The sequence below is a fragment of the Ochotona princeps genome, chromosome 4 (genome assembly GCF_030435755.1).
Source record: "Ochotona princeps isolate mOchPri1 chromosome 4, mOchPri1.hap1, whole genome shotgun sequence".
Classification (NCBI taxonomy): domain Eukaryota; kingdom Metazoa; phylum Chordata; class Mammalia; order Lagomorpha; family Ochotonidae; genus Ochotona; species Ochotona princeps.
This window is the reverse complement of record NC_080835.1, coordinates 2,374,179-2,397,698: the sequence shown is the minus strand read 5'-3', so window position 1 is coordinate 2,397,698 and position 23,520 is coordinate 2,374,179. Positions and strand designations below refer to the sequence as shown.

At 62.6% G+C, this 23,520-nt stretch overlaps 1 protein-coding gene across 6 annotated transcripts in view; it reads left to right on the top strand.

The window, feature by feature from the left end:
* ANO1 (anoctamin 1) overlaps nt 1–23,520 on the top strand; it is a 103,189-nt gene that overhangs the window by 52,257 nt on the left and 27,412 nt on the right. For 4 of the 6 annotated variants that reach the window (XM_058662696.1, XM_058662698.1, XM_058662699.1 and 1 more), the window contains exons 3-12: nt 3,811–4,167; nt 10,359–10,457; nt 10,926–11,077; nt 11,988–12,042; nt 13,653–13,704; nt 16,302–16,364; nt 16,767–16,822; nt 18,118–18,159; nt 21,854–21,918; nt 22,495–22,629. In XM_058662696.1, coding sequence (XP_058518679.1) covers nt 3,811–4,167; nt 10,359–10,457; nt 10,926–11,077; nt 11,988–12,042; nt 13,653–13,704; nt 16,302–16,364; nt 16,767–16,822; nt 18,118–18,159; nt 21,854–21,918; nt 22,495–22,629 — 1,076 coding nt within the window. The remainder of the gene's footprint in view (nt 1–3,810; nt 4,168–10,358; nt 10,458–10,925; nt 11,078–11,987; nt 12,043–13,652; nt 13,705–16,301; nt 16,365–16,766; nt 16,823–18,117; nt 18,160–21,853; nt 21,919–22,494; nt 22,630–23,520) is intronic. The other 2 variants (XM_058662697.1, XM_058662701.1) reach the window with 1 other exon arrangement.

The window sequence follows — 23,520 nt, the reverse complement described above, 5'->3', positions numbered from 1 at the left end:
TCCAGAAACTGACCCTCTTGACTTGAGGTGATTCCAGTGTGGGGTAGGAAAGGAAGTCCTTGGTGAGTGAGCCCTGGCCCTGCTGCTCACCCAGAGGCGGGTGGGGGCAGGTGGGGCAGCCCTCGTGCCGTGGGGCTGTGGGGAAGGGGGTTGGGACCTGCTGGCAGGAAGGAGAGGCGGCACTCAGCTGGCCGCCAGGCAGCTGCTTTGGGGCAGGGCTTGGTGTGGGGCTGGCATGGGGAGCGGGGTTAGGGGAGGCGGCGTACGGTTCTGGAGCCAAGGGGGCTGCTGGGACAGGGCAGGCAGCCTGGTGGATGGGGGCAGCCGTAGCCGCGAGCCCAGGTCGAGTGGTGGCTCAGTCATCGCCCGCCCTGAGTCACCAGCGGGCTCCACGTGGAGGCTGCAGGGCGTGGGCTGCCTCTGACAAGGGTTACCAGAACCTGAGTCCCATCCCATCCCTGCTCTGATGGGCTGCGGGATAAGCCCAGCCCATGCAGGCTGCGGTTTCCAGCCCGGTCCCCTGCTGTCTGCGTGAACCCCAGGTTCAATGGGGAGAAGAATGAATGTAAAAGCCGGGCTGTGTTCCCTGCTTTGCGGTACCCCTCCAGCGGCGTCCTTGCCTTCTTGCTTCCAGCTGGCAGCTGCTAGGCCCAGGATCTGTGCGGCCCGAGCAAGCCCAGACAGCTCGGCCATACCTGACTCACTGTTACCTGTGCACCTGCAGAGAGATAAGGATGGTTCCCTGCCTGCCTGTCACAGCTCGCCGAGCTTCCCCAGGCTCAGACACATGGCTTGGGGGTTCACTATTAGAAAAAAAAAAATGACATCTAGAAGGAATGTTCCTGGGCCTGAGAGCAGAGTCCTCAAACCAGAAGGAAACCGTCTCGGGACCCCGCTGCCACCTGCCCGCCTACAGAGAAGGCAGGAGCTTCCCACAGGAGAGCTATGCTGGCACACGCAGATGCTGTGAGCAGAGGGGGGACAGGTGCACAGGGTCCCAGTGCCACTGCAAGGACTGTAGCCCTCCTTTGCCCTCATGCCCCGTGAAGGGCCAAGGCCAGGCTGCCAGGTCGCCCCTGCGGGAGGGTGCTCTGTCCCCACCTGGCACTGCCCCATGGGGGCCCCAGCAGGCATTTTGTTGTTTGGCTTCTGTTTCCTTTTGCTGGGGACGTAGCTTCTGGTAGCACTCCCCAACCCTAGAACTTTAGGGGGTCAGCCTCAAATATTTTCACATCTCCCACCCTGTTGCCCCTACTGCCGCAGCAAGTCCATAGCTCAGGACGCAATTGGGGTGGGGGCTTTGCGTTTGGAGTCTCAGGCCTGCCTGGGTCTGTGGGCGCCCCCAGTAGCGACGGGGGAGGGCAGCCTCTGCATGTACCCACTCTGCTTGCAGTGCACCTGCCTCAAACGCAGCTTCCCTGCCAGCCATGGAAACGAAGCATAAGGCACCACTTACAGAGATGCTCCCAGGCTGTCCCCTTCCCTGGGGTCCCTGCAGCTCTCACGAGCCTCTTGTCCTGCTTGGCCTCCACGTGGGCAGGGCCACAGTTGTACAGCCCCACAGCAGTCTCTGTCCCCTCCTCCCAGAGCCCAACATGGAGCTGGCCTGTCCCCTACCCACCACCCCACCCCCCCAGGCCCTGGCCTCGCAGGCTCATCCCAAGTTACAAATCCAGAATTCAGATGGGAAGAGAAAGCAGCAAGCGGCCAGCTCGTGGTGGTGGCCCGCACTGGGCACTCCCACCGTCTCCTTCTGGTCCACTCCGATTTTTTCTAACTGCTTTTAGCTGTTACTGTTTTTTGTTTGTTTACTTTGTTTTGTTGGAACATGTTTTGTTTTCTTTTTTTTTTCATCTGCTTCAAAGGCAGAGAGAGAGAGGGAGTGAGCTTGCATTTGTTGGCTCACTCCCTGGGGGCCGACACCAGCCGAGGCTGGGCCAGGCTGCAGCCCGCATCTAGCTGTCCCACGTGGGGCACAGGGGCCATGCCCTCCCTGCTGCCTCCCAGGACACATGAGCAGGGAGCCAGGCAGGAAGCTGGCCCCAGAGCCATGAACCTGCCTTTTCTGTGTGCCCTTGACCACGTCCATGGTGCGTCCATCTGCCAGCAGCCCCGTGCGGGAAGTCAGCACGTCCGAGGGCAGTCACGCAGGACCAACGAGGGCCAGCTGGCAGGAGCATGCGCTTCCGGTCCAGCCTCTGGCTCCACTCCCTGCCCTACGCGTGCAAGTTGCTGCTGCTTCCTTCCACCTGCCCCTGGGACAAACGTGTCCCCTGGCAAGTCCCCCGGCAGGTCCCCACATGGGTGGCCTTACTATCTGGCCTTGCTCCAGGCAAGGCCTGCCCACTGCCAGCCAGGACCCCCTACCCCCCAGGAGGCTGAGCCCCACTGTGTGGTGAGGTCAGGGCCCCTTAGGCACTTGCAGGCAAGGGATCGGGCTGGGGGACTTGGAGAACGGCTGGGCCCCTTCCTATTCCGGATCCCCAGCACTGAGACCCGCAGCCCAGGCCAGGGAGGGCCGGCAGTGAGCAGCTGGGGCATGCCCCTTGGCGGGGGTGGGGGGTGATGGGGAAGGAGCCGGGGTGAGGAGCTCCTGGGACTCTGACCTCCTTGGGGCCGCAGGGCTGGGGCAGGAAGCCGAGCCTGGTGGCTGCAGGGTCGGGGACCGACCGGACACAGGCCCTGCCCCAGCCTTGCACAGCCCTGCCACTGCTGCGGCAACCTCAGAGGGCACACCCGCTCGCCTGGCCTCCCCTTGCTGACCCGCCGGTCAGCGCCCAAGGCCCAGCAGGCATGGGGTCAGTGTCCCCGAACGCCCAGGGCCATGTGGATGGGCCCTGTAGCTGGGCCCCACTGCCCGCTTGCCCTGTGACCTCAGAGCTGCTCTCAGTGTGCCTTGGTTTACTTTAATAAGAAGGCAGAAGCTGGGGTCCTCCTGGCCTGGGGTGGGGTGGGGGTCCCAGCCCACCAGCCCTCGGGGAGGTATCATCTTAGAGAACAGAAGGGAGTCCGGGGAAGCCAGCTGGGTGAGGTCCCCCGGAGGTGGCCCGGACAGGCAGACCTGTCGCCACGCGCAGCCCCAGTTGCTGACCCTGCCAATGCCCTCAGTGAGGATGAGGACCCAGCCTCCACCGCCTGGCCGTGAGCTCCTCCCCTCCCTTCCTATGCATCTGCCGGCACCCCTGACCCCAGCACTCGGTATTGGGGTGTCCTCCTTCCCCTCTGACACTTGGGCTTGTAGAGCGGCCAGCACCCACTCCACCAATGCCAGGTGACCACGTGGTGCCAGTGGGGAGGGGTATTCCAGGCTGGGGCTGCTGGGCGGGGCACCCAGGTCAAGGGCAGCTTCTGTGGCCTTGCTAGGGTAGGGCAAGAGCCAGGCGGAGGTGTGGAGGTGGGGAGGCTGCGAACCCTGCTGAGTTCAGGGCCTGGGCAGGTGCCTGGCCCTCGGCACCGTCCTTCCAGCCCGTACACTGCACGGCATCCTTAGGGGATGTCTCTGGGACGCTCGAACCCCAGGCTGGTTGTGTTCCCCATAGGAGTCGGCACAGCAGTGGCCTCAGCCCCAGCACGCACTCCTCAGACTTTAAATCAGTCCTGGGTGACCCGGGCCCAGGCGACGGCCCTGGTACTGTGGGCTGCCTGTTCTCCACCACAGGGGGTCGGATGGGTGGGGTGGAGAGGGGCTGGCTGGGTGGCTGGCCCTGCGGGGAGAGCCGGTGGAAGCCGCTGGCTGGGTGGCTCTGTGGCGCCTAGCGTCCACCGCCATGCTCAGTGTCTTGTCTCCCCACACCACCCTGCCCTGCTCAGTTGCTGAACTCGCTGTCAGTGGACCCCGACGCCAGCTGCAAATATGGCCTCTACTTCCGGGACGGCAAACGCAAGGTGGACTACATTCTTGTATACCACCACAAGCGGCCCTCGGGCAGTCGGCCCGTGGCCCGCAGGACGCAGCAGGCCGAGCCCGCGTCGGGCACTCGGGGTGCCAAGCAGGACCAGCCCCTGCCCGGGAAGGCGGTGACCCTGCCGCCGTCGCCACTGCCCACTTCGGACGCCAGCCCGCCCGAGCCCGCCATGGACTACCACGAGGATGACAAGCGCTTCCGCAGGGAGGAGTACGAGGGCAACCTCCTGGAGGCCGGCCTGCAGCTGGAGCGCGACGAGGACGTAACTATATCCGGGCGTCGGGGGCGCGATGGGCAGGCGGGCGCACAGCACCGGGTTGGAGCTGGGATAGAAGCAGGCGGGCGCACGAGCGTAGTCACCGGACCCCAGGCTGGAGTGGGAGCACATGGGCGCACGTGGGGTGGGAGCAGTGGGCGCACACGTGTTATCATTGAGGCGGAGCAGCTTTCCTTGTCGCCTGGTAAAGACGCGGCTCCTGATGTTAGCTAGCGAGCCGCAGCCCCAGGGTTTGCTGGCCCCCGTGGATCTCTGCCTCACTTGGCTGTGCTTGCAGCCCTGGCCTCTGCGTGGGAGTGGAGGCGTGCAGGGCCGGTAGTTTGCGTCTATGCTCTGTGATATGCTGTCCGCACCCCAGCTCCTGTCTGACAAGAGCCTGTGAGGTCAGGCAGACCCCCGGCCTTGCGCTTGACCCTGTAGAACTGCCAGGTCTCAGTTTCCCTGAATGCAGAGTGGGCAGAGCTGTGGTGAGAGAGTGTGCCTCCCTGTGTGATTAAAAACTGCATAAGAAGTCTCATTTCCCAAACACCATCCTCTCCCGGGATTTTGAAATACAAAGAAAACGTAGCAACATCCATTCCTATCACGAGGAAAATTCATTTTCCTCCTAAGTGATCCCCAAACGCGCTGCATAATTTGAGTGGGCCTGGCAGCTGCCGAGTTGGCTCTTCACAGCGGGAGGGGGCTGGCATGTACACACTGGGGGTTCCAGCTCCTAGCTTCACCCGCTGATGCCAGGGCCTTGCCGGGAGGTCCCGTGTCTGGGGCTGCGGCTTCCACCTGCCGCCCCCCGCCGCAGAGCCAGCATCCGTGGGGGCCATGCACGCACCTGCTGCTGCCAGGGCGATTAGTGTGTACCTGGAGCCGGGGTAGATTAATTTCAGGAGCAGTTCCTCCTCCCGGTGGGGGAGGGGAGGCGTGCTCAGATTCCGGCCATTCAAGTTGCAGGTTTTGTTGGGTGAGCCACACTGCACGCTCCTACCCAGGACGTAGCCCGGTTTGCTGGCCCTCTGCTAACCCTGTCCCTAGCCATCCCTGGCTACCAGCAGCCTCCTTGCCATAGAGACCAAATATGTGCCTGCTTTCAAGGCTGGGCTGGGGAATGGTATATCTGGGGTGGGGTGCAGCCACCCCTCTCCCCCACTGAGTGCTGGCCCCACCTTCTGCACCCACCCTGGGCACCACACTGGGGTCCCATGAAGCCCTCTGTCCTTGCCTTTCTCACAGTGTCCACGAGAGGTCATTGTCCTCTGCGCACCTGCAGGGTGGACATAGCTGAGTGCCCCCCGGGCTGGTTCCGGGCAGGGGAGTGTTGGTAACAGCCTCTGTCACCTGCAGCTATTGTGGTGGGATAGGGAGCAGGGGGCTCCCCCTCCCTCCCTGGTGGCTTAGGCTTGCTGTGTCCTGCAGGCTGGCAGTGTCCAGTCAAGGTGTGGTCAGGACATAGGCCCTGTGACGATGCTGGGGGACAGAGGAGGCTGTTTCCTGCCTTGGGCACTTCCGATGGCTCCTGGTCGGGCAGCTGCCTTGCCTGGGCCTCTTCACCCTTGGGGTCCCCCACTGTCCCCGGCCTCTCCTGTCGTGGTCACAGCGGCCGCCCTAGCGCAGCCTGACTGTCCTTGCTGTCCAGGGAAGGGTCTGTAATGCATTCGCAGGGCCTTGCAGGGGGCAATGCAGGACATCTGGGAGACACTGCTCGGTGTCCCAACACTGACACAACTACCCTGAAGGCTTTTTTGCTCATGAACCCCCAGAGCAGGCAGGGCCCCCTCCACAGTGTCCCAAACCATGGGATAAAGTCAGGGCCCTGGGTCCCAGAGGAATGCCCCAGGCACCTCGGAGCCTGCGGCCCCTGGACACTGACCCAGGGGAGGGCGGAAGGAGCTGGCCCTCCCCCTCTGCCTGCGCAGCAGCCTCCCCCTGCCCTTGGCCGGCTCCCAGAGCGCCCATTAAAGGGACGGGAGATGCTTGCGGCTAGCCTGTTTCCCTGCAACTGGAGCCCGCGCGCATTTCTGAAGTCCGCTCTCAGAGTTCGCTCACGTTATTTATGTCCGTGGGTCATTGCCGAGAAGGCCGCCCACTGAAGTCCAGGCTGTGTGTGCTGCTGCGGGGGGCAGGGAGGCGGATACTGCCCCATGCTGAACTTGACCCTGACTTTGGCAGACTCCATCAAGGTCTTGGACCCGGGACCCCATGCAAGCGCGTTGCCTTCCTGCCTCTGTCCTGGGTTCACTTATGTCCCCTCCTCCCCTGGGTTCAGACTGCTCCCGCACCCCCACCCCGAGCTGGCGCAGCAGACCGGCAGCATCTGTGCTGTCCTGCTCGGATGTTGTTTTTGAAAAGCGTGCTGGGATGGGACCACTGGGAAGGATGCCTGGCTGCCGAGGGAGGGCTCCGCCCCCTCGCTCCAACTCTGCCCCCTGAGCTGAATGTGTGCGTGGAGTTCCAGCTCAGAGCAGGCGACCACAGAGTGAGGGGTCAATTTCCCACGTCCCGCCCCCTGCTGCCTAGCACAGACCCAACCATGGGCTCCCAGGAACTGAGGGTCGCAGGTGAGGTGACCTAGTGAGTGGGGCCAGGTTGCCTTGATAACAGGAGAGGGTGGGCAGGTGTCGGGGGCAGCTCCGGGCTTCTGGCTGCAGACGGCACAGCACTCCAAGAAGTTCCGCTCACAAGCCCTGAGCATTGTTTGCAAGCAGACTAGCCTCTGCCACCCCAGGGCGCACCCCTCTCCCTGTCACCCAGCAGACCCTGGCCTTGGAGCTCCAGTCCTAACTTTTCTCCCACAAGCGTGCAATGTCACTTTGGTCCCTGGTTCTCTGGAGGCAGGGCTGGGCACTATGCAGACTGACTCGTTTTAAGTGAATTCTACATCCCTTTTCTTTACCTTCATGCGTTTTTCCCTGAGAGGCAAGGTCAGAGCTGTCGCAAACGCCTGGAGTCAGGAGCCCAGGACTGTCCTGTGGGTGTCCTACATGGACGGCAGGGCCTGGAGCCGCCACCTGCCACTTCCCAGGGGACTCGCTGCCCAGAAGCTGTGAAGGGAAACAGGGCAGGGCTGGCCGCTGTGGGCCAGGGTGTCCCAGGTAGCTCCCCCGCCGTTGGGCTCCATGCCTGCCCAAGCTCTGTCCAAGCCCAGCGCCTGCTCCGTGTCGCCCAGGCCATCTGTTGTCTCCCCATAGAGCTTGTCTGTCTCGGCGTTTGTTTCTTAAGTGGGGTGAGCAGAGCGGACTCACGCCAACACCCCACACCCCACACCTGCTCTGGGGACCCCGAGCCCAGCTGGCCAGCACCTGTTGCCTCTCCCACTGGCGCCATCTCGGCTGCCGATGGACCTGGCAGTCATTCGTCGTGGGCCCATGGGAAGCAGCCTCGCTGCCTGGGAGATGCGGGGGGTGGGTCTGAGGTCCCCCCTTCCTTCCTTTCTTCTTCCTCTCTCAGTGTCCAGCGCCCACTCCGTGCCAGACGCCGGATGCCACCCCCAAAGCCACAGCTCCTGCCTGGGAAGCAGTGTTCCATCTCTGGGTGCCAGCAAGGAGGGAGGGCAGGTGGTAGGGCTGTGGGAGCAGCTGCGGAAGCCCATGTTAGTGGCAAGCACAAGCCCAGCTGGCACAAGCCCAGGTGGCAGCTGCCGAGCATGGGGGAGCCTAACCCGGGATTGCCAGACAGCAGAGGGCAAGGGGGCTTGGCCATGCAGCCACATGTCCTCAACGGATGGGCCTTCCCTCCAGGTGGGCGGGCAGAGGTGGGCACGTAGTGGGCAGGCTGGGCTGGCCTGGGTGTGGAAGGGGCTCACATCCCCCCTGGGACCTGTCTGAGGGAGGGGCTGGTAGAGGGGTCTCCCCTGGTGACTCTGTGGTCCCAGGCTTCAGTCCCTCCCCAGGGCGCTGGACCCCGATTCTAAAGCTTCCTGGACCTTGTGGGGTGTGCCGTTCACCCAGAGCCACCCGGGAAGCTAGGGAAACCGGAAAACTACCCATGGGAGCAGCAGGGGGTGCAACACTTCTGGCAAGCTGTATGCCTGCCCTCTCCGGCAGGGTTGCCCTGTGGGCCCTGCTCAGGGTCTCCCTGCCCCTGCGTGCAGGATGGACGTGCAGGCCTGCAGCCGTGGGAGGCACCCCTGGCCTCCCTAGGGGACTTTTGCGTTTTCTTTGTGAATTTTCTTCTTCCTTCTGGATGGAAAATGCCAGAAACCATCCCAGTGAGGCTGCTTGGCTCACAGTTGGTGGCCCACTGGCAATGGGGCGGCCTCTGCGCCACGCGGGTCTTTTCCCAGGCTGACCTCTGTGGGCCCAGCTGCCCCCACGGGCCTGGGTTCTATTGGCCAGGGCAGCCGTCAGGTGTGTGAGGGCTGGACTGGGCTGGCTGCCTTTCAGCACAGCCCGCCCAGTACCTTTGCGGTCTCCGATGGAAACTTGGAGACCTCACTCCCCTGGGAGACTTGGGGCATCTGTGTTTGGTTTCTGCTCAGGGTTGAGGTGCTTGCCTTTGGCCACGTCCACTCCCTGCTCGGTTTGGGGTCAACATGACCCTGTTACTTTGCAGTCCACACCCACAGCCACGGTTCTCGGCTGGTCAATGGACACCCAATTCCCAGTCTGAGGGGTCAGGGTAGGGGGACAGGACTCCAGCCTACACCTGTCACTCCACGCAGACATCTCCACGGGTCCTTCCTGCTGTGGGCAGCTGTGGTGAGGCCGGGCACCCATGCTGGGGTGTCCCATGGCCCCTTCACTGCGTCTGGCCAGATGTTTCCCCAGGAAGCCCCAGCACTCGGTCCGCAGGGCTACCTTCTCTCGTGGTTAGCAGCAGCAGGCTCCAGGCGCTTGTGGCCCCATGCCCAATGCATCTCCCTGCTCCCTGTGTGCAGAAATAAGCCTGGGACCCTCGCTGGCCACCTCAGCCCTGGGGCCATGGGGGAGTCAGCTTGCAGAGATGGGCGTAGCCTCAGCAGCTGGTGGGGGTAGTGAGGGGGCAGGGGGAGGCTACCCTGAGCCCAGCCGACTTCTCCCAAGCTGGGGCTGAGCCAGGGCATTCTGAAGTCTGCCCGCTGTGCAGCTGGGGCAGCACGGGGGAGGTGGGCAGCATCCTCTGCTCAGGCTGCAGGTCCTATAGCTTCAGCCAGCGTCCACTCTGAGGCCAGCAGACGGTCTGTGCTTCAGACTGTGCCCTGAGCCCTGGTGGGGATCACCACGCCTGACATTCATTCATTCACTGACGCGGGAGCCCCCGTGCTATGCTGAGGCCTGAGCTGAACCAGCTGTGCGCTAAGCCAGGACCCACGTACCCACTGCTGGGTCCAGCAGAGCGAGATCTGGGTTGGGGAGGCGCAGAAAGTCAGACTGAGGGGTCTGATTCCCTTTGTCAGATGGCCAGCTGATGCCAGGATCTTTGCCGGCGTGGCCCAGGTGCCAAGATGTCACCTGCTCAGGTCCCTGCCCTGCCGGGGCCGTTGCCATCACTCCTCCAAGGCTTTGGTTTCCGCAGTCACCCACTGCCAGCCACACGGAGTGGCGCCTCATGCTGCTGCTCCCTGTGCAGCTGTGGCATCACGGAGGACCCAGGCTCCCTTTAGCTGGGACTTCTGCAAAGTTCAGGGTTGCCGGAAGGAAGCTCCTTGGCCTGGGTCAAGGCTGCTGAGGCCTGGAAGGGCACGTGTGGCCCACGGGGCAGCTTGCTCAGACAGCAGGACAGCCAAGGAGGGCCACTGGGGCCCTGAGCTGCGAGCCACAGGGCTGTTGCCTTGGTGAAGCAGTGTCCTCCCATGGCCTCCCCAGGGGGCATGGTCAGGCTGACAGATGGGGTGGGGGGTTGCTGGGGTTCATCCGTGATGGGAGCGGCCGCTGCGGCATTGGGGTGATGGAGTCAGGCTTGTGTTCAGGGATGCTGCTCCCCACCCCTACACAGGGCCCTGGGCTGGAGCAGCCAGACCGGTGAGCTGAGGCCTGCACCAGGCTGGGAGGCGACAGAGACATAGCCCTGACTCTACAGGGCAAGGATGCCCACCCGGGCCCACTGTTAGTGCCCAGAGGCTCAGGGGTGCTGGGGTCTGCACTGTCATGTGCCATGCTGGCCCTGAGCCCGGGGCAGATGAGGAGGGGCGGTGCCTCACAGTGGGGCAGGGGCAACAGTAGGACAGGAAGCTTTCTGACTCTACCCCCTCCATCTCTTTCTAGACCAAAATCCACGGCATGGGCTTCGTGAAGATCCACGCGCCCTGGTCAGTGCTGTGTAGGGAGGCAGAATTCCTCCGGCTGAAGATGCCCACGAAGAAGGTGGGCGCCACCGGGCCTGCCCGTCCCTGGCTGAGGGGCCCCACCGTGGGTGGTCTCCAGAGCTCGGGGTCTCATGCGTGGGGGTGGGGGCGGGGACGGGCAGGCTGCAGGCCAGCCGTCCCTGGGATGTGTCATCGCCGCAGACACACTGTATCCCCCTCCGTGCTGGCTGGGACTTTTCTGTTTCATCTTGCAAGACTTTATTGCCATAGGCGATCTGACAGGGACGCCTGGCGTGGAGGCCTCTTTGCTTTTGGGGGAGGGAGGAGGGGAGGGCGAGGAGGCCGTGTCCCCAGGCGGTCAGCCCAGGGCCTGCTGAGCGCCACAGGGAGATGTGTGGCAATAGAGCCCCCGGGTGAGCCATGGGGCACCGTGGCGGGGCGGAGTGGGACTGGGACCCTCAGCAGCAGGTCTCGGGGCCCCTGATCCCCAGACTGACCCGGAAGCCCACCCTGTGCCCGATTGCAGATGTACCACATCAATGAGACACGGGGTCTGTTGAAGAAGGTCAACTCTATTCTGCAGAAGGTCACGGCCCCCATCCAGCCCAAGGTGGCCGAGCACAGGCCGCAGACCACCAAGAGGCTCTCGTACCCCTTCTCCCGGGAGAAGCAGCACCTGTGAGTGAGGCCCCGCCTATCCCGCCCCGGCAAGGCCCGGCGACCAGGGGACCTCCAAGAACGCCGCTTGCTGCAGAATTAGGGAGAGGGAGCAGGACTCAGCGCTGCTTGGTGGTCCTGCCCCCCGGGGAAGCCCCTTGGGGGACCGCTGGCCGGAAGGTGGGGCACCATGCTTCCCATTCCTGAAAAGCCTTAAGCCCGGCCAGCCCCTCATCCCTCTCTCCCAGAGGGGAGAGCTACAAGTGGCCGCAGCTGGAGCCTGCATCCCCAGGGTCCCCCACGTCGCCTAGCAGCCCTCACCTGCCCACAGACCTCCCCTTACTGTGCTCCCTAGAGGCAGTGGCATACAGCCGCCTGGGTCAGCTGGCCTGGAAGCCCGTCTCCGTGGGCCTCGCTGGGGTCCTGAGAGAAAGGACAGGAGTCGGGGTGTCTGTCCCAGCATTGTGTGGGTGGGTGGGCACCTGCTGTGAGCCGGTGCTGCTGGGGTCCTGAGGGAAGGCGAGTCCCCCAACCAGGGGTTCAGAGACACACAGCCTCACCCAAACCCCCCTTGCCTGCCTGGCCAGCAGCTGCTCACCTCCAAATAGCAGAAGTCCCGGAACCACCCTCCGCAGCCCCAGTGCCAGGTGGCAGGTGGCTATTCCTAACATGCCCTCTGCCTGTAGGAAGCCTTGGGTCACCTCGGTGCAGGCCCCATGCTCCAAAACCTTGCACTTAGAGGGGTCCCCAAAACAAGAAGCAGGGAGGGGACGTCGCCCTCCCCCCCCCCGACTCCAGGATTACTTTTTCATGGAGTGGGTGTCGGCGCCCCCGCCAAGGGCAGGGGCAACACCACATAGACTGTTCTGGATGCCCCAAAGGTCAGCCCCTGCCCCCTGCCCCGTGCGCTGAGTGCCCAATCTTCCCGCAGGTTCGACCTGTCCGACAAAGACTCATTTTTTGACAGCAAAACCCGGAGCACTATTGTGAGTACAGCGTGCATGCGTGCGGGCGGCCCTGGGATGCCTTTGATCATTTCATTTCCTGGGAACTCCCGCGGGGCAGCCGGCTCTAATTGTGTGCCACAGAAATAATTAGAATAATGAGACAAGAGGGCAGCCGGAGGCCCAGGGGGAGCCAGGGCCTCGGGCTGGCTCAGGGCAGCTTCACAGCAGAGAGTGACAAGAGCTTGAGCGGGTGGGGCGGAGCGGGGAGCCCCCTGCCCACTCCGGGGCTTGAGCTGGGTTCTGCGCCTGAACCCCTCACTCCACCCCCACTCCTGGTCCCTGGCCCAGGATTTCTGAGCAAGCAGGAGGGCCGGCGTGGTGGAGGCCTGAGAACGTGGCCTGGGACAGCCTGTGCCAGAAGAGCTCTCGGAGGGCTGAAGTTGACCACCCTCCCTGCTGCCCGCCTGCCGGCCAAGCTTGGGGCTCGGTTTCTGCAGCAGCCAGAAGCTGACCCAGTGTCCGAGCCCTCGCTGCTGTCCAGGCGGTAGCCTGGGGGCCAGGTGCTCCCAGCTGCCCCTCACTGCCCGCTCCCGAGACAGACAGGGAGCTGGCTGTGGGACAGTAGTGCGCTCCGTGTGGATGTGGGGATCCTGAGTTGCTGCTGGGACAGACAGACCTGGGTGCTCTCTGCCTTCTTCCCCCCTGCCCTCCTTTAGCCCCAGGACCTCAGGAGAGTCACAGAGTAGGCATCCGAATGAGGATTCTCACCCCCCAACCCCCTGCATTGCTGTGGAGAGCTCCAGGCCACGTGGGCAGGGCACCAGGCATGAGCGGGCAGCTGCTGGGATTTTTCTTAACAGTGTCACTTGTTAACATTCGAGATCAGTGCTCTTGGTGATAAGCTTGTTACTACCGATGCACCTGCCGCTCCCTGGAGCATGAGCAGCAGAGCGGCCACCACTGGCTCAGGTGTTAGCAGCCCGCCTTAGCACCAGCCTGCTGGGTCCGTGTTTTTCTCACTATGAATCCACAGCAGCTGCCTTGTAATCAGGGTCCTGTGCCTCGTGTGGGACTCGAGGGGACTTGGGGAACACGGTGGAGGGCAGATGGCATCAGCTTCCTTCCAACACCCCTGCTGGTGCCCACCCTGGGAGGCTCCTTGGGTCTGGGACAGCCGAGGGGGGCCCCTCGCCAGCCTTATGGCCACGGCCGCTATCTGGGAAGCCAAGCAGCAGGTGGGAATTCTCTGCCTCTTGAAAACACAGATAAAAGTTGGCCGGAAACTGGGATGAGGAGATAAAAGGATTTGGGCGTTTTTGCGTAGCGTGCATTCTTGGCGCACTTTGCCAAGACTCACGCCACCTCATTTGGGCACCCCAACTTTGTCCACTCTCAGGGGAACACCCACAGAATACTCGCAGGAGCGTGGGGCAGGGGACTGGACACAGGGTCGGGGGAGTTGGAGTGGGCGGGCACCTGCTGTGAGGTGTGCTCCTGTCCTTATGTGCCTGTGCCTGCTGGGGGGCACAGCTCCCCGGGTCCCCCTGCCCCCCACCAAGCGCTCCTAGGACAGGGCTGCCATCCTCTGTTCCCGGGGCCCAGGAAGAGGCAGCCGTGTGGCCGGCTGCTGACCTCTCGGCGTCCCCCAGGTCTACGAGATCTTGAAGAGAACGACCTGTACCAAGGCCAAGTACAGCATGGGTAAGGACACGGCGGGGGCTGGGCTCTGCGAGTGGTAATCTCGTCTCCGCATCGCCTCCGTGGGAGGTGGCCGGCCGTCAGAGGCTTCTCTGCATTATTATTTTTTTTTAATTTTGATTTTCTTCTGAACACTGTTTACATAGTTGAGAGGGTGGAGGAAGGTGAGCGGGACACTTTGTTTCAGGGCTTTGTGTTTTCCCTGCTATATCCTCAGGGGAGGAGGGGCCACGCCTTCTTGTCAAACTGCCTCAACACCCAGGGAGGGTGGCCGGACCTTCCATGACACCTTAGAGACCCCAACATGGGGAGGAGTGTCCCCATGGTGTTACTGGGGACGTCATTGGCTTCATTACTGCAGGGTTGAGAGAATCTTTCCAAGGTCTGTTGGTGGCTTTGGAGATCAGCCTGTGTCGCTGTTGCCCCGGCTGGGTGGTTTGATGGCCGAGGTTTTGCAAATAGGAGTTCTGGCTTGAGTGGCCTTGAGCCTGCAGCCCAGACTCTGGACTCTCGGAGCCCGCTGGGCAGGTGTCAGGGTTGCCTGCTTGGGCCATGGCCTGGGCTGCTTTCCGAGGCTGCCGGAGGCTGGGTCAGAAGACACCAGTGCAATGCCACCCCAGGGCTTGCCCTGAGCAGAGCCCCTTAAGCTGCCACTCTGGATGCCCACATTCCAGGGTCCCTGCCAGAAGTCCTGCCTCCACCGCCAAGCCAGCCCCAGGCTGATGCCCCCGGGGGCGGCGGCAGCTGGCAGCCCCAGGACCTGAGCCCTGCCAGCCCTGGGGGAGGACCCCGATGGAGTGTCCTGGCCCCTGCTCCAGCTGTTGGAAACCTTCGGGGGGTGAACCAGCTGCTGGGAGATCTCTCCCTCTTTCTGTCCTTCTTTCAAATAAGTACGTCTCAAGCGAGAAAAGGAGGAACAACAAATTTATAAAGTTCACGGAAGGTGGGATTAGAAGATAAGTCTTGCAATGTGAAAAAACCTTTCAGTCCATGCCTGGTTTGTTTTCACACCACGCCTTTTCTGTGTACTTGTGTGTAGATTCCCGACATGTGGGTTGCAATACTTGAATGACACTCATTTTCATTCATCTCAAGGGCAGAGACAGAAGTAGAGCTAGACAAAGAGGGAGCTTTCCTCCCGCGGTCCACTCCCTAACGCGCTCACGGCCGCCAGGGCTGGGTCAGGCTGAAGCCTGCAGCCCGGAACTCCATCCGGGTCTCGCGCAGAGTTGGCAGAGACCCATGGACTTGAACCATCCCCTGCTGCCGTCTGCCAGGGTGCATAGCAGCCGGAAGGGAGAACCAGAGGCCGGGCACCGGAGATGCCGATGTCCCCGGCTGCGTCCTCCCTGCCCAGCCAGGGCCACCACCTGGCCTCCAATCCACCGGCCGCCAACTTCCAAAAGTATGCTGGCCCTGACACCCCAGTGCGGGAAATTGCCATGTGACCAGCTGGGCCCCCAAAGCGCCCCAAGTCACACAAGGCAGACCCTTCTCAGGGAGGTGGGTGGGTGGGGACCATGCCCACAGCTGGTGTCCCCTCCTTCCTGGGTCCTGCGCATGCCTGCCCTCTCTACACTGCCTGGTGGAGGCGGGCTGTGGGGGGCAGGGCAGCACGGAGGACCAGGAGCACACGAGCTCCTCCCCCGTGCCCGTCCTGCAAGGCCAGCGGGGCCTGGATTGCTGAGCTCAGCTCTTGGTTCAGGACCTACAGTGTGGCTCTGTCTCCCCACCTGCTCCCTGAAGGGTCCCTTCTGAGGGAGAGCGGGCCACGTTCCCGCTTGCTGGATGTGGGGGCAGGGTCCTCCTGTGCACCCCACTTCACGACGGTGTCTTGTCGCAGGAATTTCTGGCTCTGGCTCCAATGCAGTCCACACGTGGGTGGTAAGGAAGCCAAGGACCTCACGTCCTCGTGCGGCTCCTCCTGGGGTTCTGTCCTCCCAGGTCCCAGCTCACTGACTGAACACATGGTCCTCTCATTTAATATGAATTTGTTTGAAAGGCAGACTTAGAGAAAGAGCTTCCATCTGTTGGTTCAGCTCAATGGCTGCAGTTGGACCAAGCCAGGAGCTTCTGGGTCTCCCATGTGGGTGCAGGGCCCGAGCACTTGGGCCAGCCTCTGCTGCTTTCCCAGGAGCATTAGCAGGGAGCTGGAAGGGAAGTGGTTCAGTTGGGGCTAGAACCGGCGCCTGCGTGGGTTGCAGGTGCTGCAGGTGGCAGCTTGACTCACTGCACCACAGTGAGAGCCCCAAGATGGTCCGTTTGTAAGGGGATGTAGGGGTCACAGAGTGGACACTTGGACGTGATTACTGCCTGGATGGGCTCCTTGCCGGGCCAAGGGGCCCCTTGGGGCTCCTCCAGGGTGCAGTGTGTCAACAGTGACGTCAGAGTCCCAGGAGCCCCCACGCACAGCCCTGACATCCCCATCCCCCCACCTTCCTTGGCTGTAGCAGCACCTACAGGTGGTTGGGGCCACTCCGGGCACCCAGCCCCAGGCCTGGCAGCCCACACCCCAGGTGGCGGTGAGCCCCTCACCCGGCGGGCGCTAGCTCAGCATCCTGTGGGCCCTTGCGTGGAACTAATGGCCGGTGTGTAAACAGGACGAGGAGAGGGAAAGAAGGAGTCTGCCCTTCTAAATAAAAGGCGCAAATGTGGCAAGTACGGTAAGTGCGGGCGCCTCCCGGCTCCTCCAATCAACCCGAAGCCTCAAACTGTATGCCCACTCCTGGCGCCACTGGCGTGCCCAGCCGTGTGGGTCCTCGTGATTGAGCTCTTTACCGTCCAGTCTGCAGGCTTGTGGTGGAGCAGGTGGGTGGCTGGTGGTGGAGCCGGGACCTGGGGGCTGCGGGCGCCTGCCCCTCCTCTTGGGATTTCTTTCTGGGTCTCTTGCGAGTTCTGTCAATCAAGCATGCTTGCTCCTCTCCTAGTTGGTAGAGGGGCGGGGGGATCCCAGGTGCGGCTGCCCCGGCTGGCTCTGGGTGACGGAGGTGGAGGCGCTGGCAGTGTGGAGCCGTGTCCTGCAGTCGGCCCACTCCCTCACCTGACACCTCTGTTCTGTTTTGAAGGCATCACGAGCCTGTTGGCCAACGGCGTGTACTCAGCCGCGTACCCACTGCATGACGTGAGTAACCTTGACCCACGCAAACCCCCACGGTCGCACCCCTCCTTGGCGTCTGCCCTCTAGGGAAGCTTCCACCCTCTGGCCCTGCCTCAAGGACCCTCCCCACACCCCCCTGCAGTCCACCGTCCCCTCCCCTCTCCCCCTACCCCGTTGGTCTCTTGCTCCCTCTGCTGGCTGCCAGAGTTGTCACGCACGGTGGCCCCACCACGTGTTAGCAAGGGCGTGTGGCTGTGGGTTGGGCTGTGACCAGGAGCCCTGGGGAGGTCCCTGGAGCTCTGAGCCGGTCGGGAGGGTGGGGCTCTGGGTCCCCGGTCCCCAGGGTGGCTTCTGGCAGGGATTCCCTCCCCTCTGACTTGCCCCGCCCAGAGCAGGTGGCCTGGCACCAGGCCTTGAAGCCAACCATCCCCTACAGAGGTGGGGACTCAGGAAAGGACCCTCAGTCCACCTTGAGCTGCCCGTTAAGGCTTAGCGGGGCGTCTCTGAGAGCATGTTCTGTGCATGGGTGTGGGGGGCCTGTAACCCGGAGGATTTGCCATGCCCAGGCCGCTGACCAAGCCTCGGCCCACCCCCTTGTGTCCCTACCTGGGGCGGGTAGGAGTTTGTGCTGCCTTCTTGCTGGCTCCTGCCATCCCACAGTTACCCTCTGCATTCATGCATTCGCTCACCCAGCCAGGCTGTCTTCCCCGGGCAGGGTGCCAGGGGCCCACCTGACCAGCCAGTGCCCTGGCCTTCCCAACCTCACGAAAAGGGCTTCAACGTTGGCGTTGGCTGCTTCGCGACCCCTTGGCTTCCTTCCTGGGTGCCACACCCCCCTGCCAGAGCTCACAGAGGCCACCAACAGGCAGACCCAGGGCCAGCTCAGCCACAAAAAGACAGCGCTGTGAGCGCAGGCTCAGGTGGGCATGGGCCCTGAGAGCTTTGCTGAGGGATGCCAGCGTAGCTGCTATGAGGCACTGCCCTCTGGGATGCACCGTCAGATCCTCTGAGCCTGGCTTAAAGGGGGCACCCTCCCACCCAAGACTCTCTAAGCCAAGCTGCGGGTCCACAAAAATGCCAATCGGCTCTGTGGCACCTCAGTGTCCCCACCTGTGAAATGGTTGTGTTGGGCTCTCCCATCCAGATGCATGACGAGTGTGTAGTTTGTCACCCCTCCAGGGAGCAGGAAAGGGGTGCCACCCTGACAGGCCGCTGGGACAGCCCCTGAGCTCCCTGCCTTCCAGGTAACCCCGCCAAGGCCCCCCTGCACCTCTGTGGGTGCTGAGCGCCCTCCTATTTCTCTCTCCCCTCCCTCCCAGGGAGACTACGAGGGCGACAGTGTGGAGTTCAACGACAGGAAGGTGAGAGCGTGTGGGGTGCGGCAGGGACGCGGTGTCTACAGGGTGGGCTCTTGGGGGGAAGGGGTGCCATTTCCTCACCCACGTGTTCCAGAGAAGCCCCCATGGGAGGTAACTGACAGGAAAGACACCCCCTCCCCAGCAGGGTCCCTGCTTGTGCCTTTTGCCTCACCACCCAGCCCTCCGGCCCAGAACCTGCAGCCGAACCAAAGCCTGCTGTATGCAGGCGGGCTGTGCTGGCTGTGGGCGGACCCTGTCCAGCCAGGGGTGGGGGGCAGACCATCTTAGGACCCATTGGGTGGGGCCAGAGGAGGCCTGTCCCCAGCTCCTGCCCCAGGCTGCTGTGCTCCCCCACCCAGGCCCTTACCCGCACTCCCGGGGGCTCCTCCCCGCCTCCCTCCCTGGTGCACGGCCACTTCGCTGGGCCCTGCAGGCCCCTGGCCTCCCCCTGGCCCCCAAGCATGAGTTTGAGTCTCTGCGGCTTGATGCGACTTGCCTGCCCCGGAATGCAGCCGCAGCTGCCGATTCAGCTCTGAAAAGACACGTTGGGTTGTTTGTCGTGTAGAACTGGCGTCTGCCTGAGACCAACACCCCTGGTCTCCCTGCCCGTTGGCCCTGACCACCAATGCCCGGGGTCCAGCCCCTCCCAGCCCTCACTGTCCCCCTCAGCTGCAATGCCTTGCTCCTTGAGAGACCCCGCTTGTGGACACAAGTTCACACACACACACATTTCTGGCTGGAAACTGTTCTCCAAGTTCTTGGCTCTCCCGCTGTTACACCCAGCTCTTCCCACACTGGCCAGGACTGCCGGGCAGATGGGCACATCAGGGCCAGCACTGTCTGCTTATTCAAGAAATGTTGACCAGGCCCTGCAGAGTGCCAGGCCCAGCAAACAGTGCCAGGTCACCTTGGCTCGACTGCGTCCTCACCCTGGCACACTATGTACCACCCCTCCCCTCCCCCACCCCCATGTTGCTGAGACCCCAGCCTTGGGTGCACACCTGGCCTGTGGGGGCCGCCAGACAGTAGTGATGGATGAGTGGGTGGGCACACGGATGAACTGATGGCGAGTGAAGGATGGAGTGGCTGCTCAGGTGGACAGATCCGTGGCTCACGGAGAAGGCTCAAATCCCCGGGGAAATTCTCCCCCCCCACCACACTGGCTTCCTACGGAGTGGCACGGTTTAAGCATTTTCCTTTCTCATCAAAGTGGTTTCTGTCAGGGGTGGGGACCTCCGGGGGCCTAACCCCCATCCGAGGACAGGTGTAGGGCCAGGAACGACGGGCTGGACATTGAGTCAACAATGACTCACTAAGAACCTGTCGGCCCCAGCACCTGTGTGGAGGCGAGGACCAGAGGGCCAAACAGACCTGGTCCACCGGAGCAGTCGGGGCAAAGGGTGCTGGGGCCGAGCCGGAGCCCCAAGCCCCTCGAAGTGTAGACTGGGTCCCTGCAGTTGGAGCCGCCAGCCCTGGTCATTCCCCTTCCCGGCCCACACTCTTGATCCCCGAGGCCTCCGTGGCCGAGATGCCAGCAGCTGCAGGGACTCAGGCTTGGTGGCCACGCTGATGGCAGGGGAGCATGAGCGGTTCTTCTAGGTCAGGGGTTGCTGCAGGGGGCTGGGGACAGGACCAAGCCATGAAGCGCCTCCTTGGGCACTTGCATTGGGGCAGCCAGCCCCAGGGACGTGGTGACCAGAGTGGGGACGTGGCCATACCCTCAGGAGGACCGTTCTGCTGGCTTCTCCTCCCAGAGGCTCATGGCCCAGGTCTTCATCCACACAGCCTCTGCTGTTCCCACTACAACGAGCAGATCTCCAAAATACACTGGGGTCATTGTGGTGCCCTCGGCCTCCTGGGGAGGGGCAGCATGGGTCACTGGTCAGACTAGGCACCAGGGCTCTCTCACACACACACACACACACGCACACACACGTACACTGCACAGGGCTGCAACTCCTGGACCTCCGCTCCAGCTTCCCCTCACTGCAGCCAGGAAAGCCCTGCCCCAGCCCACCCCACCCTAGGCCCCACCCAAGTCTACCCTAGGCCCCGCCCCCCGCCCACCTTGCTACGCAGCATCCCACCATCCCTGCTCTGCGTGCCCATGCCCAACGAACCTTTTATGGGTTTTCAAAGATTTTTCTGGAAGGAGGCTGTGTATGCAGGTAACCCTCCCATCAGCCAGGACAGGACCAGTGTGTGCTCAGGCCGCTCTGCCAGCTGCTGGGGGCTTAGGTCAGCATCGTATCTATGTAAAGAATGATCCGCTTCGTTGAAAGGCAGAATAGCAGAGAGATCTTGCATCCACTGAGTCACTCCCCACATGGCTGCGCTGGGTCTCCTGTGGATACACGGGACGAAGCGGGTTGGGCCACTCTCTGCTGCCTGCCCAGGTGTATCAGCAGGAAGCTGGATGGGAAGTAGAGCAGCCGGGACACGAACCAGGGCCCATGTGGGGTGTGGGCATGGCAAAGCCTGCAGCTAGGGAGGGGGTCCTGGAGCGAAGGGAAGTGGCTTTCACACCAGCAGGTCCCACACAGCCTCATCCTGAGCACACTGCTGCGTGTCCACCAAGGCTGCTGCTGCCGTTTGGCCACCATGGTCCCTGCCCAAGGCCCTGGGGGCACTGCCCCTCCGAGTGTGGGTGTGCGCTGTGCCCAAACAGCCCACCACAGGAGGTGGCCCTCAGGCTGTCCTGCAGCCTGTGAGGTTGTGTTTTTGTTGTTGTGTTTATTTTTTATTCTTCTGTCCATCGGTGTTTCTCTGCTCAAAATCCTGCTAGTTCTGCATTGCTATAAAAAATGAGTTGATGACCCTCTTCTGCCTGCAGTGCTGGCATGGCATAGGGCGCCGGGTTGAGTCCCAGCTCCCTGCTGTGGCCTGGGAACGCAGTGGAGGGTGGCCCCAGTGCCGCAGCCCCTGCACGCACATGGAGTTGGTCTCAGTCCTGGCTTTGGTGGTCAGGTTGGGAAGTGAACCAGCTGGTGGGCGAGCTCTCTCTCTCTAACTGTGCCTTTCAAGCAAATCACGTTTTTACAGATTTTATTCTATTTTTATTGCAAAGTCATATATAGAGAGAGAGAGGAGGAGAGAGAGAGAAGATCTTCTGTCCAATGATTCACTCCCCAAGTGACCGCAACAGCTGGAGCTGCGCTGATCCAAAGCCAGGAGCCAGGAGCGCTTCCGGGTCTCCCACACAGGTGCAGAGTCCCAAGGCTTTGGGCCGTCCTTGACTGCTTTCCCAGGCCACAAGCAGGGAGCTGGATGGGAAGCAGGGCAGCCAGGATTAGAACTGGTGTCCATATGAGACCCTGGCGCGTTCAAGGCGAGGACTGTAGCTGATAGGCCACCGCTCTGGGTCCTCAAGCGAATTAATTTTTAAACAGAATGATTTGACTAGAAACAACCAAGTGTCTGAATGGGACAGGCCGGTGGCATCAGGCCACTCCTGGTCACTTCTAGACGGACTGGGAGAAGTGAGTGTGCTGTCATGGCTAGAAGCAGCTCTCCATGGCTGCTGCCGCCTCGGCGTGGCCGCTGCCTGCCCATGGCCGCTGTCCCCGTGTGTGTCCTGCGAGTGAGTGAGTGGACAAAGGAGTCCGAGGTGTGGTGTGGTGTGGTGTGGTGGCTAGGCTGTGCCACCACCTGTGGGTGCTACCCCTTACCCACCCCCTACCCCCATCTCCTCTTACAGCTGCTGTATGAAGAGTGGGCAAGCTACAGGGTCTTCTACAAGTACCAGCCCATTGACCTAGTCAGGTAAGCGGGGCCCGGGCAGGCCTGGTGACCCACTCGGAGATGTCGGCACCTGTCTGAATTGAGAAGCTTGTGTGGGAGACCTGGGCAGCCTGAGCCAGCGTGGCGTGAAGCCCCTTGCTCACGGTCACTGTGGCCAGATGCCCATGCAGATGGACATACAGGAGGGAAAGAGAGAAGAGCTATTTCACTGGCATGGCCACAGACCATCCCCCCCTGTGGCCGGCGTTTGCCCGTGGAAGCTTGCCTGAACCGCCTTGCAGCCAACATGCTCACAATGATTTGGGAGGGTAGCACCTGTATGCCACAGTAACTTCTGGTTCTGGGACTTGGGGTGGAGCCAGAGCCCCCAAGGCAGGTCTGTCTGTGCCCATCAGGATGGATGATCATCCACCTCACTAGACACCATGGGCAAAGGGGGCAGGTGCAGGCAACATGGGGAGAGGGCACCCCACACCTGCCCGTGCCCTCTGCCTCTTAAACGGGGAGCGCAGGGCCCCACCATGGTGGGTCGTCGCTGGGTGTGGGCCGTCCTGTGGGCGGTGCTGTGGTGACAACGCCTCCGGCCCCACGGTGTAGGAAGTACTTCGGGGAGAAGATTGGCCTGTATTTCGCCTGGCTAGGCGTCTACACCCAGATGCTCATCCCCGCCTCCGTGGTGGGAGTCATCGTCTTCCTGTACGGATGCGCCACCGTGGACCAGAATGTCCCCAGGTAGGACACACCCTGGCCCCAACCTGAGCCGTCCTGGGGCCCGCCCTGGAGTCTGTCACAGCTTAGCCTTCCACAGACCCCTGCACACAGCCAGCCCTGACCACCCACCTGCCCCTGCACACAGCCAGCCCTGACCGCCCAGCTGACCCCTGCACACAGCCAGCCCTGACCTCCCAGCTGACCCCTGCACACAGCCAGCCCTGACCGCCCAGCTGACCCCTGCACACAGCCAACCCTGACCTCCCAGCAGACCCCTGCACACAGCCAGCCCTGACCTCCCAGCTGACCCCTGCACACAGCCCTGACCTCCCAGCTGACCCCTTCATACAGCCCTGACCGCCCACCTGACCCCTGCACACAGTCAGCCCTGACCTCCCAACAGACCCCTGCACACAGCCAGCCCTGACCTCCCAGCTGACCCCTGCACACAGCCCTGACTGCCCAGCTGACCCCTGCACACAGTCAGCCCTGACCTCCCAACAGACCCCTGCACACAGCCATCCCTGACCGCCTAATGGACCCCTACACACACTCATGACCTCTGACCTGACCCCTTCATACAGCCAGCTCTGACCGCCCAGCTGACCCCTGCACACAGCCATCACCTCCAAGCTGACACCTGCACACAGCCAGCCCTGACCTCCCAGCTGACCCCTGCACACAGCCCTGACCGCCCAGCTGACCCCTGCACACAGCCAACCCTGACCACCCACCTGACCTCTGCACACAGCCAGCCCTGACCTCCTAACAGACCCCTTCACACAGCCAGCCCTGACCACCCAGCTGACACCTGCACACAGCCAGCCCTGACCGCCCAGCTGACCCCTGCACACAACCAGCCCTGACCGCCCAGCTGACCCCTGCACACAGCCCTGACCGCCCACCTGACCC